We start from the raw sequence: 16,109 nt of genomic DNA, 5'->3' as shown, positions 1-16,109 counted from the left end.
ATAAAAAATAGTTAGACAAGTTTGTAAATAAAGAGGTTTGTGTGCTTGTGTTCTTTAGATATTCAACTGTATTTGAATGTAGTTTTAGATTTAACAGAGTTCTACCAACACAGTGAATGTACAGTACAGTATGTACAGTATACACAGACAAACCTCGTCACAGCATCCTAATTATCTACCGTGTCGGTTTTAGTAAAAAAATATGAATCAAACTTCTTGTGTTCTTCTGTTTCATTTTAAGTTACCGTACAGGCGCAATGAAAAACCTCCATCAAAACCAACAACACACCGCATCCTCTAGGTTAACGGTATCTTCTGAAACAATGCTGATATGTGACATGAACACTACATTACAAACAACTTAATATACCTTGACAGTTGCATTAATGTGACGTTAACATTGCATTGCTCGTATTTAACGTGGTGGACCATATTTACCATCCACACGCAGACGCCTGTTAACTATGGAAGGCCAAAAGAGAAAATATCGTCTTAGAAAATGCGCCTCGTCACGTCAAAAACGGACGTGCCAAGACGTAAAAACGTGTCAAGACAGCATTTTTTGCGGTGTTAAGACGTTATATTTGTACGTGTTGACGCGTCATTAACGACACATGATCTGGTTATTGGCCAACAGGAGACTTAGGATAATGGAAGTCATACGTATTTATGAAGTCGGCCGTCCAACTATAAGGAACTTTCTGACTGACTGCAACCAAACGTTTCGATATTGTGTGCGGTTAGCCACATCGGACGATGATGAAACTTTGGCAATGTAAAATAAATCCCTTTTTCTATTTAACAGCCATGTCGGCTGAGCTCCTGCAGAGTTAGATAGTTACTAGCTCATGAAACACCCTTGGCTTGATAATTACATGTGACTTAACCCCCCGTGCTGACTACAGTGTCTACCCTGTTGAGCCAAGTCTCTATTTTCATGTTGTATTTAGCTGGGTGACTCATTTTTATCGTTCAAATGCGCTACACAGGGCTTCGACTGAGCTATTTGTTTGGAGACTGCCACCCACACACCTCCACTGCCTCCGTTCGGCCCCTAGACTGCAGTATAATACCACAAATTGCAGAGGGGGCCCTATATAAGGCAAAAACAATTAGATGTCTCTGGGAATATTTCAGTGGCTTGTTAATTTTCTTCCTTGTAGGAGAAATAGTTGGTGTATTAGGACTACTTGGTGAACCAGCTCTGTTTAAAGACCAAGGAAGTGGACTCAGGAGGCCCTGCAGGACTGCTCTGAGTCTACGGAGTTGGATGTGCTTTGTGAACACATGGGGAGGACATAAACAATATGACTGACTGCATAACAGAATACACCAAAGGACTTCTGAACAAGAAGATGAAAGAAAAGAAAAGGACAGACTACAGCTGAGGGGGGTGCAGCACAAGCTGAGGGTGAGTAAAGATGCCTAAAGGAGGAAGCTGGAGACTTGTTGTTGTTGCAGAACAACGTGAGGAAAGTGTGACGAGGTTGAAGGCCATCACCGGGTTAGGGATGAGAGATAGCAAACGAGCTAAACCTGTTTCTTTAACAGGTTTAGCTCAGAGTCCTCTCAGTATGCCATCTCGTCTACCACACAACCTGCCACCCACACACCTCCACTGCCTCAAATGCTCCAGTCCCTCCTCCCCGCTCTCTCCCCTGTGGTTGCCAGCTGAATTTTCTTTGCTGTGGTCTATTCTACTTCTCCCATTTTAAGGCCAGATATATGGTCTTAGGTTAGCTATTCAACATTGTTTACCCATATTTGTTTTTTGATGCTGTCCCTGTGTTTGATATTTGTAAAGCCAGTTTTTCTGACCATAACAATAACAACCATATTTCTATAACCTAGAATGAGTACAATGCAATCAAGTCTCCAATGGGCAAGAGGAAGGCTGGTAGAGATGGGCTTGGCTGACCAGCTTCTGGATGTCATCGAGGAATTTCCGGTGACCAGCAGGAGTGCAGCAGTCCTTTCCATGACCATTCAGCTTTGCCACATGCAGGAAAAGAAGCTTAGCACCCCCCATCACAGAAAGCCCATTCCCGTCTATCTAATTGACTCTCTGCCTCTTTTAATTCATTGATCATCCTCCAGCTTCAACCCTGTTTTAGCTCAATTTAATGATTAGGAACTATACAATAAAGATATTTTCTTATACAACATCAACTGTGGTCTTTTGCCCATCTCTCCACACTGGTTGGTCAATTCTGAACTTTGTATGTAAGTGCTTATGAAAAGATTCGCCTACTCAACCATTTAAGTTAAAAATAAACAATGTAGTATATGCAATAAAAGTACAGCATCAGTATTTACGTGTGTGTTTGTATATATATATATCTATATATATATATATAGATATTATAGTTTATATATATAGATATATAGCATGAGAGGTGCTGTCCATAATACTAAGGAGGTTTCCTCAGCATTCTTCTCTCTGACACCTCCTCCACAAACTCCAGATCCATTCCCAGGACAGAATCAGCTTTCCTGATATACACTCAATGCTATTGAGTCTATTAGCATGAACTGCCTTCACCTTGCTGACCCAGCACACAACAGCGTAGAAGATGAAACTGGCCACCACCGCGTGATCAAACATTTGCAGCATGGTTCTGCGCTCTTTGAAAGTCTGAGTCTCCTGAGAATACAGGCAGTAGTGTTTTTTGTCCAGTCCAACTTGTTGACTATGTGGATGTCCAGATACTTGGAGTCATCTACAGTATCAACATCTGCACCCTTGATGCAGACTGAGTTGAGACGGGTCCCTTTCTTCCTGAACTCCACCGCAAACTCCTTGGTCTTTGTGACATTGAGTTGCAGGTAGTTTCATCCTCACCACTCCACAAAACTGTCCACCTTACCCCTGTACTCCAACTCCTGTCCCCTGCTGACGCAGTCCACAATAGCAGAACCATCTGAAAACTTTTGCAGGTGGAAGGACTGTGAGGTTCAGAGAGTGAACAGGAATGGAGATAGGACCGTCCCCTGAGGTGTCCCTGAACGGCTTACTAATGTGTCTTTTCAAGTTTATGGGAGTATGTCATTTTTCAGCTTTGATGGAGTTCTTTATCTCATATCAGGCTTAATTATACTATTCATATTTTGACAATATGTGCCTCAAATAAGGCTGAGTAGTTGGTGTTACACCGGGCAACTTTTGGAGCAATATTATATGGCAATGTAACTGCCAAAAAAAGGGAATTGTGAAACACTTAACAGATGTAAAGGTATGAAAATGTAATCACTATTGTAGTCACAACTAAAAATGAAAACCTCCTTTGCCACTTCTTGCAGGTCTTGAAGTGTTTGACTAACTTTCCAAAAGACAAATTTTTATGCAATTCAGTGAGGAAACAAGGCAGATTTAACAGAAACAGACAATTTATTCTCCATAATATGAAGTTACAAAATGAAACAAACCGTTTCTGTCCTGATCAGCTGCTTCATAAAATAAAACATGTCCATATGGCAACACTACAATCAGCTGCGCTTTACAAAGCAAGATTCATTTGTGGCAGTAGGACAAATTAACCATCTCAAACTGCTAGATCAAGACAAATGACGTCTTATGACATCGATATAATATGTAACTGAATCCTACAGATCAAAATTAAAGACTGAATCGGTCAACTTCTAAATTACCCAAATAAGGCAGAACATTTACATTAATTTCTCTATGGCTCTGACAATGATTATCGTGACCAACATTTTCAGGGTAATCAGTATTATCACAGTATTGTTAAAATATAATGAAAATGTTTTCAAAAAGTACTGAATAAACTGAGATTATTTTACCAAGTTTTGTACCTAAATAATGTATTTATTATATTATTATATATTATATATCCTTCATAACAAAATAAGATGCTGTTGGAGTGTCTGTCACTGTAGATGAGCACGAGGAACCAGGAGGATTTCTTGGTTGGCCTGCCGCGGCCCACTCTGTAAACAAGGGAATAGCAAATGTTATTTTATTATTATTATTATTATTATTATCAGTACTGTTATTGTTGAGAGACAACTTTATGTCCTCCATATTGACTTCTCAATATTTAGGATGATTGCCATCTGTACCCTACAAATAATGATTTTGTTATGTATTGAGGTTGACAATATTTTAGACATTTCTCCATAAACGCTTAAATGTTGAGTAGAATACTTCTCTGTCTGTCACAATTTAATTAGTATGAAACAGCTTTATGAGAACTGGAAAACAGGGACCATAGAAAAAGCACTTTGAGATTGCTTTTAGCAATGAAAAGTGCTCTATAAATAAAATATATTATTAGTATTATTATTATAGAATATTGGACAACATTCTTCTGATTTTTTTTGGTTAAAAATCATTCAAATTTAAAAATACTTTTGTCATGTCATGTGTGCCATGCCTTGACAGTTTCCAAGGAACGAACATGTGGATGTGCAGTGACACCTAGAGGAAGGAGTAGTAACAGCAACAGAAAAAAAACACCCCTATTAGAAAAGAATAGAACGGTCCATTGAAAAATGCGTGTCGAGACGTCAAAAAATGACGTCATGGCACGGCAGTTTTTACCGTGTTAAGACGTCATTTTTTAAAGTCTTGGCACGCATTTTCTAAGACGATATTTCCTCTTTTGGCCTTCCATAGTTAACCGGCTCATGTCGGTGTCATGTCGCGTTGATTCCGCTGGCCGATGAGTGCTTTAACGCTAACGAACCAGCTACCGAGCGCAGACACCGACAGCCTCTAATGACTGCAAACACAGAACAACACCATCATTTAAATTACCGAAACAACAGGAGCGCAAGCTTCCTGGACTTCTCTGTTGGGACGACTGACTGCAGAGCAGGCGAATTATTCATCCGGTAGTAACTTGAAATGTTCTCCGCAAGGCTCCGTCACGGCGGTCAAGAAGTCTCGTCCAATGACCGGGGCTTATCTCTGGTTACAGCTAACGCTGCCAATGGCTAGCTGCCACCGAACGGCTAACAAACAGCGGCGTCACCTGTCAATCAAGTTTCCACACTCCCCTAATTATGCAGAATTTCAAACCCTTAATATAATATAAATGGGGGAGTTATAAAAAAAATCCACCCCCCCCCCACCCCCACAGAGTTATCACGAAGGGGGGGATTAGCCATTGGGACCAAAACCGTTTTTTGAACCAAGCTGTAAACATGTTTAATTATGCTGTAAAATTGGGCATTTTAAGATGGGGCTCTGGGGATTAACTCTGGGGATTAGCATCTAGTGAACTGTAGTTTATAGCACTTCCGCATAGGCTTCATTTCTCAGCCTCAGAGTTGGCCCTTTGCTGCTACCTTTCCTCACAAGTAGCTGAGTCAGCAGACTGTCTGTTCCACTGAGTATGTAGAACATAAAGAGAGGGGAAGTAATCACAGGCTGTCGAATAGGCCAGCAGTCTTCGGTTTGGAATTTCAGGACATTAAGTGAACTCTCCACTCATTTCATTTCATCCTCCCCTCAGTCGGGATCTGTGCAAGATATAATGCCTCTGTAAATCACATTAACAGGTATGTTATTGCTTCTTTTTCATTCCAAACGACTGATCATTTTACGGCGTGTATCTCTTCTACAGCTGTGTTCATCTCTGCTCAGCCCTCACAGTTGGATTATGCCTTTCAATTATGTTTCTGTTGCAGAACTGCCCTACAATGACTACTTTGAATACTTTGGGCCTGACTTGAAGCTGCACATCAGCCCGTCCAACATGACCAACCAGAACACACAGCAGTACATGCACAAGATCAAGTATGTGGAGTCATTTTACAACAAAGCTGCAGTAATTTTAAATGTTAAAAATTTTAAAAAATTTCAATACCATCAATAAGCCAATGCACATGTATGATAACCATCATTTTTCATTCCATAGTATACAGTGAAACTGGCATACTTCTGTCTGATGCCGCTGTTTTTACAGGCAAAATATTCATATAATTTAGAATAATGCACATTACATTTTCAGATAAACTGTTGTAGAACATCTATCAGAATATTTCACATGAAAATTAGCAGAATTTCTCTGTAGCTTCACTGGAAATAATTGCATAAGACAGGCTTAGACAAGACAACTCCCCAAACAGACTAATCATTCCTACTACTCTACCTGGCAACTGGATTTATAATAACAGCTGTCAGGTAATGGTCCTAGGATAGTTGATGTTACAGTTCACAGGGATTAAAGTTCTCTGTCGCAACGATAATATCACGGAGCGTCAAACTGAATAAACTGAAAACTGTCCTGAAAGTTCAGCACTGCTCTGGAGAAACCGAATACCGTAATCCCTCTAATAAGATAGCGCTGGTGCAGAAAACTGTGCGTTTATTCATTACAACCAACAGATATTAATTTCTAATGGAGGAAGTTTGCAGCCGGGGTGGAGAACGGCTATTTGAATGCTCCTGCACGGCACAGAGCTCCCTCAACTTGAATAACAAACTTAGGGGGATGCGGAGTGATCCCTCAGCTGTGTTGTTATTGCCAAAGTAACGTATAGTAATTGTGCCATAGTGAGTAAAGACCGGCTGTTGAATGAAGACCTGCAGCACTCAGTCGTAATAATTTCTTACAAATTATTACTTTTACTAAAAATTCCTACAGGTACCAAGTTTACTATTTATGTTAATTTTACAGTTAATTGTTCTGCACTGTTATTGTTTTTCCTTAAAGAATGATATTTTCAAAAGAAGCTACTTTCCCCCCTTTTTTGTATCAGTATGTGGGTCAGTGTCCATACACCACACATATTGTAAGGATATGAATGGTGGTGATCATCATATGTGTTTATGATTAAATTCTTTACCACAGTGCACAATAGGTTTCAAGAGCATAAAGTCCTTCATAGATCTAGCCTCCTAAATTGCTGTCAAAGTTCACCAGGTTGATGGATTTAACTTTGAAATGTACAAAATAATTTACCGGGGTAGCATGCCCAGAGGGGTTAGAAATCACAGAGGCTGGGCGATATGGACCAAATATATATCTTAATATTTCTTCTGGTAAAGAAATAATAAAAACAATGTCAGTTCCAACTCAAATCAACATGTGTCCAAATGTCACATAATAACCAGCTGCACAATATCAACATGTACATGAAATTGACACAAAAATAAACTAATGGCTTGTTAAATAGCAATAAATAATAATATTAATTTAAATTAAATTAAAAATGCTCCTTTCTTGCATAACAGAATACACAGAGCTGTGCAAACAAGGCACAACGAGGTTGAATGAACACTTCTTGTACTGTACTTCATGGCGCTGTTGAAATGGTGGGAGAGATTTGTCACCTTTTAGTTGCAACCTGTTTGCGTCATTCTCTACACATCTGAAACTTTGAAACCAATCCATCTCCAAATGATCGATCCAGTATTTTTAATTTTACTCACAAACTCCTCTTCGACTGCTTGCCTCTCGTTTGTGTCTGTCTCCGTGTTGGTGCTGCTGAAGTTGTGTGTGAGGGAGAGACAAGGAGAGGAGAAATAGGCAAACTGGCGGCTCCGTGAAAATAACTTATAACGTTAATTTAACGCGACATAAATCTCGGTAACACGATATTGGCTAATCCTATATCGTGTTTGAAAATATATTGTCAGTCAGTGTCTTGACATGCGGTTGCAGTTCGTGCCACAGATAAGAGGATAGCCTGCGATGAAGAGTTCTCTGACTCTAAGGATGAGGGCGAGGGCGGCAGGAGGAACGTGTTCAGTCACAAGAAGGGAGTGTAAAAGGCCCAGAGTCGATGAAGACAAGAATGAACCAGAGGAGGAGAAAACTGGTTGGTTCTCTTACCTTTTTTGGTGGAAATGTCTTTTTTTACTACTTGTTAATTATTTGTTCTCCATCCCGTGGCAGAGGTTAAAGAGGAAGAGAAAAACCAAGGACAGCAGTGCTGAGACGACTGTCTGAAAAAGGTGATGGGATTATCTGTAAACATTATTCTTCACACAAATGTACAAAAAAAGTAGTAAAGTATTTCTGCATGTACTCCCATTTGATAATTTCATTGTGTCGCCATGAACTGGAACTTGACTTTACGGCTGTGTTCACACCAGACTGACCTGGGATTAACTATGTTATACATTTAATTAAAATTTTGTTTTGCTCATCAGTCTACAATCAATAACCTTCCATCCCAAAGTAAAAATATATTTTTTAGAATTACTATTAAATTCTAAACTGAAATCACTCATCTACAACAATATTCACACCTTTGATTCATTAATTTGAAAAATAAAATTATCTTGCATAGAGCTGCAACAGTTAATCAATTAGTCATCGATTACTAAATTAATTGCCAACTATTTTGATTCGATTAGGTTCGTAGTTTTTATTTAAAAAAAGGAAAATACTCTCATTTCAGCTTCTAAAATGTAAATATTTTCTGGTTTCTTTGCTCCTCTATGACAGTGAACTGAATGTCTTTGGTGTGTGGCCAAAACAAAACGTCATGTTGGGTTTTGGGAAACACGATCAACATTTTCACAATGTAATAACATTTTATGGACCAAACAGCTAGTTGATTTATCGAGAAAAAAATCAACAGATTAATCAATTATGAAAGTAATCGTTCGTTGCAGCCATAAACTTGCAGCACAACGCGAAAACAAAGTAATTAAACAAACTAAACTAAAATGATCTCAACCATCTTAAATTTCTTCTAACAATATTATTGAACTGAAATTGAACCATTGTTCCATTGAGACATTATGCTCATATTCAGGTTCATAACTTTAATTTGGGTTATGACTTGAAAATGTTGACATGCTCTGATGTTCAGTGAACAGTTTCCTCCCAGTTTCCATTCCTACAGCATCTCTTTTCAGCGTCTGAAACTCTTCAATCCAGGCTCCCCTCTCCATAAGGCCCAGTCTACTCTGCTCGGCCAGTTGGAGCACTCTGTTGTGATTGGTCAATCTCTTCCAGCACCCAGGTAAGTTCCCCTGGGGTATGGTCGAATTGTAAGGGTGAGGTCGAATTGTCAAATTGCCTTAAGAAGTTTCCTAAATCTTGACACTCGGAAGTATTTGATCAGCAGCCATGATAAGAGCTGTTCGGATTCTCTAAATGCATAGGAAAGGAGCATCAGTGCTTCCTTTCCTATCTCCTTTAGCATAGGGTACACTTCCTATGTGAGAGTAAGGAGATATAGACGCCTCACAATTCATTGCGGCAGCGATATTTAACGTGATGCGCCATGCACAGACGTAAACGATTCAATCCGAAGTAGAAGTAGAAGAGTATGAATATGACCCAGAAGTCAGTTACTGTTACATATGAATCATTTACATCTGATGTCACACGGTGGTAAAACACACTGAAACATGCTGATGGAGCTGCTGCTTTTTTTTGTAGTCCATCTTCGGATATTTGTAGTTTCACCACGACAGACGCACGTCAATAACATCCGCTCCGTCGCGTGATGACGTAGTATAGTGAAAGTCGAGTCTGATTCTCTGAGCAGCGCTGTCGGCTTTTCCTAAGTCCTATGAGCCCTCCTTTACACCTTTCCTTGACCTAATGAAGTTTTCAACTGAGGTCAAGGAATAGTAGATAGGAATAGTAGATAGGAAGGACATTTCGACCTCACCCTACAATTTGCTAAGGAAGTTTCCTAAATCTTGAAGTGACATGGAAGTATTTGATCAGCAGCCGTGATAAGAGCTGTTCGGATTCTTTAAATGCATGGGAAAGGTGCTTCAATGCTTCCTTTCCTATCGCCTTTAGCATAGGGTACACTGGACTTTCCTATGCGAAAGGAAAGGAGAGATAGACGCCCCACAATTCATTGGGGCAGCAATATTTAACGTGACTAGCCATGCAAAAACGTAAACGATTAAATCCGAGTAGTAGAAGAAGAAGAAGAGTATTAATATGACCCAGAAGGGACGCAAGTAAGTTACTGTTACTGTACTCCTTTGTCTCGATCTTTGCCAAAATTGAATTGGTTATTTCTTGGCTAATGTGACATCCTTCCATCTGGATTTCCTGAAAATCCGTTTGGTAAATTTCTATAAACCTACTAGGAAACAAAGGGAGATGGGTGAAAAGGACCTCCTTGGTGGAGGTAACCAGTAATCTGCTTAAATAAGCGTTTGCCTCCAGTAGAGTATCTGAAGTGTAGAATAGAATGAAGTGTTACAGTGTCCGACCAGCATTTGCATTTCAAATGTTTTCATTTGGCCGATTTGATATTCCACATGAAGCGGTGCACCTTGCCCCTGTAAACCTCAGAATAAATCTCCAGCTGAGACCAACTCTCTTGTCTTTTCCAGTGTGAAAGGTGAGCAGACAAGCAGTGCCTGATGAACAACCCTGCAGTGCTGTGCATCCTCCAGGATCCAACCCTGCGATGAATCGGAAAAATTATATTTATTATGACTCTCCTTTGTCTTTTTGTAAATCTCAGTCAGCCTCTCTGTGTGTATTGGACGTGCCAGCGTCCTTGGATACCTGTTGAAGGCGTTTGATTTCAATGTGCTTGATCTTCTGAAGGAAACTGGCTTGTTTTTAGAAGACTGTGGGTCATTTGAAAATGAACCTGCAGCGACTTCCAAGTTAATTTATGATATTTTGCATTTGTCAATAAAACTTTTTATATCATCGTGTTGAAATGTTGTTACTGTATCTGCGGCTCTTGATCGCTTGTGTAGAAAAGATATGGCCACACAGGGGCACTCTAACCCTGCTTTGTTGGTTGTAGGAGCCAATGTGTTTTTTATAGTTGTATAGTACAAGTATGAAATAATGTGATAATGCGTCTAGCGTTAATTTAACTGTAGTGAATTTGGATGACAGGAAGATAAACTAATGATGCTGTGCTACACAATGTCAGCATACACCAAAAAGGTCTGGCCTAAAGCACTTATGGACAAGTTAAAAACAATCTCTTTAACGAAATTACACACATGCAGGTAAAAGGTTCACACCATTTCTGCTCAAAATCACATCTAGTAATGGCCTTTTTGTTTTGATAATAAAAATCCTGTGCTGGTGCGTGTGACCTATGACTGAGGTACCTGAGGTTCTTCATCCCAGCTCCCCCAACTGAATGTGGAAGTGGAACCATCAGATCTCCTCTGACTCAGAATGCAGAACTTGAATATTATTTTGCTGGTTTGACCCTTGTAGGTCCAGTGAAGGGAACTGTGAAGTCCCACTGTGCTGTCCGACCTGTGTTCTGCTTGTTTTGTCACATCTAAGCTTCACTGTGGTGTGTGTGTGTGTGTGTGTGTGTGTGTGTCAGCCGTAGACTGTTTTGACACTCACCTCTTGATTAGAGAAAAGCTCCCTCACCTATAAATCTCAGTCTGACAAGAGTTTGCACAAGCTGATTTTATCACATCACTACAGGTTTGAAATCCGGCTACGTCAGAAGTGCAGCATTCACTAGTGTGACGTGGCGATGGAAGCCTTCGGGTCACGTCTCACACTGTGTCACTGAGTTTTCAGTGACACCATTTGTCTCTAGCAATCAATCGTTTGCATATTATGATGAGCTGGATTATTCATTGAGGCTGAAGGTGTAATTAAAAGACTTGTTTAGCTATGTAATTGAGCATTTCTACAGTAAAATCAATTTTCATATTTCTTAAAACATGTCTGGAGGGGATTTTAAATGCTTCAGCATGAGGAAATGGTTCTCCCAGAGTCTGGACCTCAGCCCCATCCAACAGATTTGGGATGAAGTAGAATTGGAATTTATAGCAAATGTGGTGGAGTGCCTGAAACTAGAGGGGTGGATGCTGTTATAGCAGCACATTAATGTCCACAGCAGTGGTCATCATCACATATTGAATACTTTGGCGTACATATATTTTTATATTTTTTCTACATATAGAGTAGGTTGCAGTTCAGCTGCTGTCCTGCTCTTTTTACGTTCCTCATACTGTAATATTTGATTGTAAGCTTAATATTCATACCCTGGGTTTCTTCTTGAAGGCGCAGAGCATAGGATATAACATGAGTTACACGCACAAAAAACAACAGATGTAGCTAAAATTTTATTCACATTTATTTTTGCTTTTATAGTGCTCACAGAAATTGAGAACACCTTAAGCAGAGGAGTTTATTAGCATTTTTTTGTAAGCAAAGTTACATTCCATCTCTAAGTCAAATTGGGTAATGCTTCTCCAGTATTTACAAAAGGAAAGAAAAGAGAGCGAGAGAGACAAGATGCTACACAAACATTTGCATCTGATAGGTTTAATGAAAATTTTGTCAAAGACCACTGAAAAAGCATTGCCTGCTGTAATCAAAAATACATACCACAGTATATAAACAGTTAACCATTCCACTTATCACAGCTTGGTTTTGGAGTTAAAAATTGCTGAAGAAGGTATTTTCCGGGATGACTTTTTTTCTGTGTGTGTATGTGTGTTGGTCATTATCTTACAAAAATGAGCGGGTGGGAAAAAAAGAGCTGCAAACTTCATGTGCTTCTTGAGCTCCAGATTTCATTTTGTACAATAATCACAGTTAAAAACACCCTGCCTATACATACTTACATTTTTTTATTAAGGTCATAAAACCAACAATGAACAATAAAGCCTATACAACTTGAATTTCTACTGAATCACTGACTGAGTACAGCTAATGAGAAGTGAAAAAGCTCCTATGAGTTTATATGATGTTCCTAAAAAAAAAATAATTGTGGGATTCTTCTATCGAAGGAATGACTTAGTGTTGTAAACCCTATGCTGTACGTAGGCGTTGGTCTTATAGTTTTTTAGACTACTCTTTTCATAATAGTCTGCAGCACATTTCCCAGGCCGCCTCCCCACCTGCCCTGCCTGAACTCACCTCCCGCTTCATTTACAGCTCAATCAGCCCCTGTCTCCTTCATACCATGGGCATTTTAACATTTTGTATAAAAATTCATAAAAAAAAACTTAATACTGATGAAAAATATATGGCAGAGTGTGGATGTATTTAATCTGCTGTACGTGTTGAAGCCACCCACCTCCCTAGCCCGCTGGAATGGAAGTAACAATGGACTGAGATGGGTTTTGTGTGGAGGGGGAATGGAAACCAAAAAATAAAAAATAAAGAAAAGCTTTAAAACGTCCCTGCTTGCAGACAAGTTCTTCAAAGCCAAGACCTGGCGTCACTCCCACATACAAACAGGGTAATGTTCTGAGATTATCTTTTTTTTCTCCTTTTTTGTTGTTTAAATTTCTTCCTCTCCTTCTGAACTTATTCAGCAGCCTCAGCAGCTGCAGCCGGAGCCCCTACTGATTCTGCTTCCTGTGAGGCGGGGGTTGCCTCCTCTGTTTTGGGTGCTTCCTCTGCTGCAGGCTCGGCCGGCTTCTTCTCTGGCTGTGGCTCCTCCGCAGGGGCAGCCTCCTTGGCCTCCTTGGCAGGTTTCTCTGTTGCTGCTACTGCCTCTGGCTTGGCCTCCACTTCCTCCTTGGCCTGCTCTGCAGCAGGTGCGGCCTCCCCCTCAGTGGGTTTGTCCTCCTCACTAGCAGCCACGGCCTCCTCTGTGCCCTCAGCCTTGGCCTCTTCTGTGGATGCTGCTGGAGCAGCATCTGTCGCCGCCTCCTCGTTCTCAGCCCCCTCTCCAGTCTCCTTTTTGGTCTTCTTGAAAGAAAACCCGCTCAGCTTAAACGACTTCTTGAAGGAGAACCTCTTCTTCTTTTTCTTGGGTGTCTCATTGCTGGTGGAAGGCGTGGCGCCATCCTCCGCCTTAGCTGCTTCTTCCTCAGCAGGAGCCGCTGCCTCTACCTTCTCTCCATCCGCAGCATTTGCCTCAACAGGGGCAGCCTCTGCCTTCTCAGCCTCCTCCTTGGGGCTCTCCTCAGCTGTGGCGCTGCCATTGACCTTCACCTCTTCTTTGCCATTCTCAGCCGCCACAGGAGAGGCGTCCCCATTGGCTTTGACATGGCCATTTTCCTAAAAAGAGAAACAGTGGCGGTTAATGCCATGTACAGAGCTGGCACAGTGTCAGGGCTCAAACTGGACAGTGCCACTCAAGGACACCAGGGGCAGCAAACACCATCAAATCAGCAGTGACAAAAGCAGAGCTTCCCTCCAGTCTGGAGTCAGCTTCTGATCTCAAGCTGTCAGGGCAAACAGACGCTCGACATGCACACACAAAATAAACGCAACGTGTTTCCTCATCTTTTCCCCACTGCTTTTCATTCATTCTCTGAGCGCAGCGAATCAACAGGGTCGCAAGGGGTCGGTGGGTGGCCGCTCCGAGGGCGCAGCGCCACAGCAAAGCAGCTGCTCATTAAAACAGCAGATGCTCGTTAGTTCAGCGCATTACAGAGCGCATACTCACTTCGTAAAAATATATCACATTTCAACGAGGTTCTCAATCGATGACCGTGATACACGCCATTAAATTCGAAAAACTTTTCAGAGCTGAGTTGCAGCAGCACAAGCCCGCTCCTCTCCGGGGCGCTCCGCTGCCTCCGATCCCGCCTCTCCTGAGCCAACGCCGACTGCCATCTTCACTTTCTAGTCGAGCATCTGTAACAAAAGGCGTGGTGCTCCGGGCGCAAACGGCCTATTGTTGACGGCATGCATCTCGTCTCATTCACCAGCTTCGAAATGACGATCAACTACAACCGAAGGCCAAAATCACTACACTGAAATTCTACATTATTGGTATGAAACTCACCAATGAGCCATTTGACGCATGGTTTCATTCAAACCCTTTCAGTTCAAAGAGACCGACAACAAAAGCTTCAACAGAAGCGGATCCTTCTGCCTCAGAAACAAAATCTCACTTGGTCGCATTTCCTTTTTTAAGTCTGATCAATATTGCACATATTTTCCTTTGAAAAAAATGAAGCTATAAAATAACCCTCTGTTGCTCATTAAGATATTCGTAAAAAAACCCTGTTGTTTCAACTGTGACCGCGGATCTCCATTCAATCTAACCACAATTACGCACGGACTGCGCCCTCGGTGCGCAGCCCCCTCCAGAACAAACAGCCCCCCCTTCCCTCCCTCCCTCGTCAATGGATGTAACGTGCTGGATGGTAAAATATCATTTACCTGTCCGTTGCTCTTGGTGGGTGAAGCAACAGCCTCTCCCGGATTTTCTGCTGCGGTATCAGCCTTCCCAGCTGTCTTGGACAGAGGCGCTCCCATGCTTTTCGCTCCAACAAAGAAACTCGGATCCCCCCCAAAAAAGAATCCCGAACAAAGACCCACACGCCTCTTTGTTGAGACGCAAAGCTCTTCACTGCTGTCTCCCACTCTCTCTCCCTGTTTTCTGCACAGAGGAAAGTTCACAGGGGAAATGTAAAGCAAAGTCCGGTAAGAATCACCAGGATTCAAGATTTTTTTTAACAACAGGAACGCGCTGGCAGGTGAGTGGTAATAAAATTCCAGATTGGTGGCCGCGTCGCTGTAGGTAGGCTGCAAAATGGAGAAATTTCCCTTGTTGCTAATAAGATGCGGAGTCCAACGCCCAAGTGCAGAGATGAATGGGCGCTGCGAGCGATGACGGCACCGCACTCGGACTCAGCCAATCACAGCCTCGTCTCCAAGAATGGGCGGGGTTTGGGAAAGGGGGTGAACAATAGATTGTAGTGTTGCGTTCAAGGTGCGTAGAAAAAAATAACTTTAAACTGCAAAACTTTCCTAAATCAATGGCAATGGCTTCTTAAAAAAGGATTCCTTGTCATCATCCACCAAAATACACAAAATCCCATGTATTGAATATAAAAAGAATATAAAGAAATTAATTATTTGTTTCTTCTTTTTCGCACGACTCAAGAATACAACTATAAGAGCACCTGGATTAAGTGAAGATGACACAATCAGTCACAACAGTCATGCACTCATAATTTAGTTGGACTACCCCCACTTTGTCTATTATCACTTTAAATAAATAAACAAACATCAGTTCTTTTAAAAAGTAAACATGATGGAACACTGCGAACTGTTACGGTTTTCTGTTAAAGGCTGATTATCAAGTTCGGTTGGTTTCGGCAACTTTCTCAGTTAAACAACAGTTGAACAACCCCCTTCTGCATGTGTGTGTGTGTGTGTGTGTGTGTGTGTGTGTGCGTGTGTGGAGATAGTAGAGTGGTTGGCGGGTGGGATCTTACCCAGTGCGGCCTTGTTGATGACCATGTGTTG

General features: G+C 41.3%; 2 protein-coding genes and 1 long non-coding RNA gene across 3 annotated transcripts in view; 2 read left to right on the top strand and 1 right to left on the bottom strand.

Moving 5' to 3' along the window:
• Positions 1-5,985, top strand: part of LOC118290620 (histone deacetylase 2-like) — a 38,917-nt gene extending 32,932 nt beyond the window's left edge. The window contains 1 exon segment of the mRNA XM_047328840.1: positions 5,653-5,985. Coding sequence (XP_047184796.1) covers positions 5,653-5,840 — 188 coding nt within the window. The 3' untranslated portion in view covers positions 5,841-5,985.
• A 117-nt stretch (positions 5,986-6,102) lies between these two features.
• Positions 6,103-10,518, top strand: LOC118290461. Its single transcript, XR_004786416.2, has 4 exons — positions 6,103-7,788; positions 7,866-7,924; positions 8,859-8,943; positions 10,286-10,518. It is a non-coding gene; the product is annotated as an uncharacterized LOC118290461 (long non-coding RNA).
• Positions 10,519-12,000: 1,482 nt separating this feature from the next.
• LOC118290460 (myristoylated alanine-rich C-kinase substrate-like) lies at positions 12,001-15,451 on the bottom strand. The gene is made up of 2 exons (XM_035618158.2): positions 15,018-15,451; positions 12,001-13,904 (listed from the first exon to the last, which is right to left on the bottom strand). Exons 1-2 carry the CDS (start codon positions 15,111-15,113, stop codon positions 13,206-13,208), a joined length of 795 nt encoding a protein of 264 aa, XP_035474051.2. The 5' UTR covers positions 15,114-15,451; the 3' UTR covers positions 12,001-13,205.
• Between the last annotated feature and the right edge of the window lie 658 nt (positions 15,452-16,109).

This window comes from Scophthalmus maximus, chromosome 18, assembly GCF_022379125.1.
Source record: "Scophthalmus maximus strain ysfricsl-2021 chromosome 18, ASM2237912v1, whole genome shotgun sequence".
NCBI classification, from domain to species: domain Eukaryota; kingdom Metazoa; phylum Chordata; class Actinopteri; order Pleuronectiformes; family Scophthalmidae; genus Scophthalmus; species Scophthalmus maximus.
The sequence above is the reverse complement of the archived record's forward strand: the minus strand, read 5'-3'. Positions and strand labels throughout refer to the sequence as shown.

Excerpts from the sequence above, each read along its gene's own strand:
- LOC118290460 (XM_035618158.2), bottom strand. The coding sequence starts at position 15,113 with ATGGGAGCGCCTCTGTCCAAGACAGCTGGGAAGGCTGATACCGCAGCA. Across the intron at positions 13,905-15,017 it reads CCACCAAGAGCAACGGACAG|GAAAATGGCCATGTCAAAGC; the intron begins GTAAATGATATT and ends TTCTCTTTTTAG.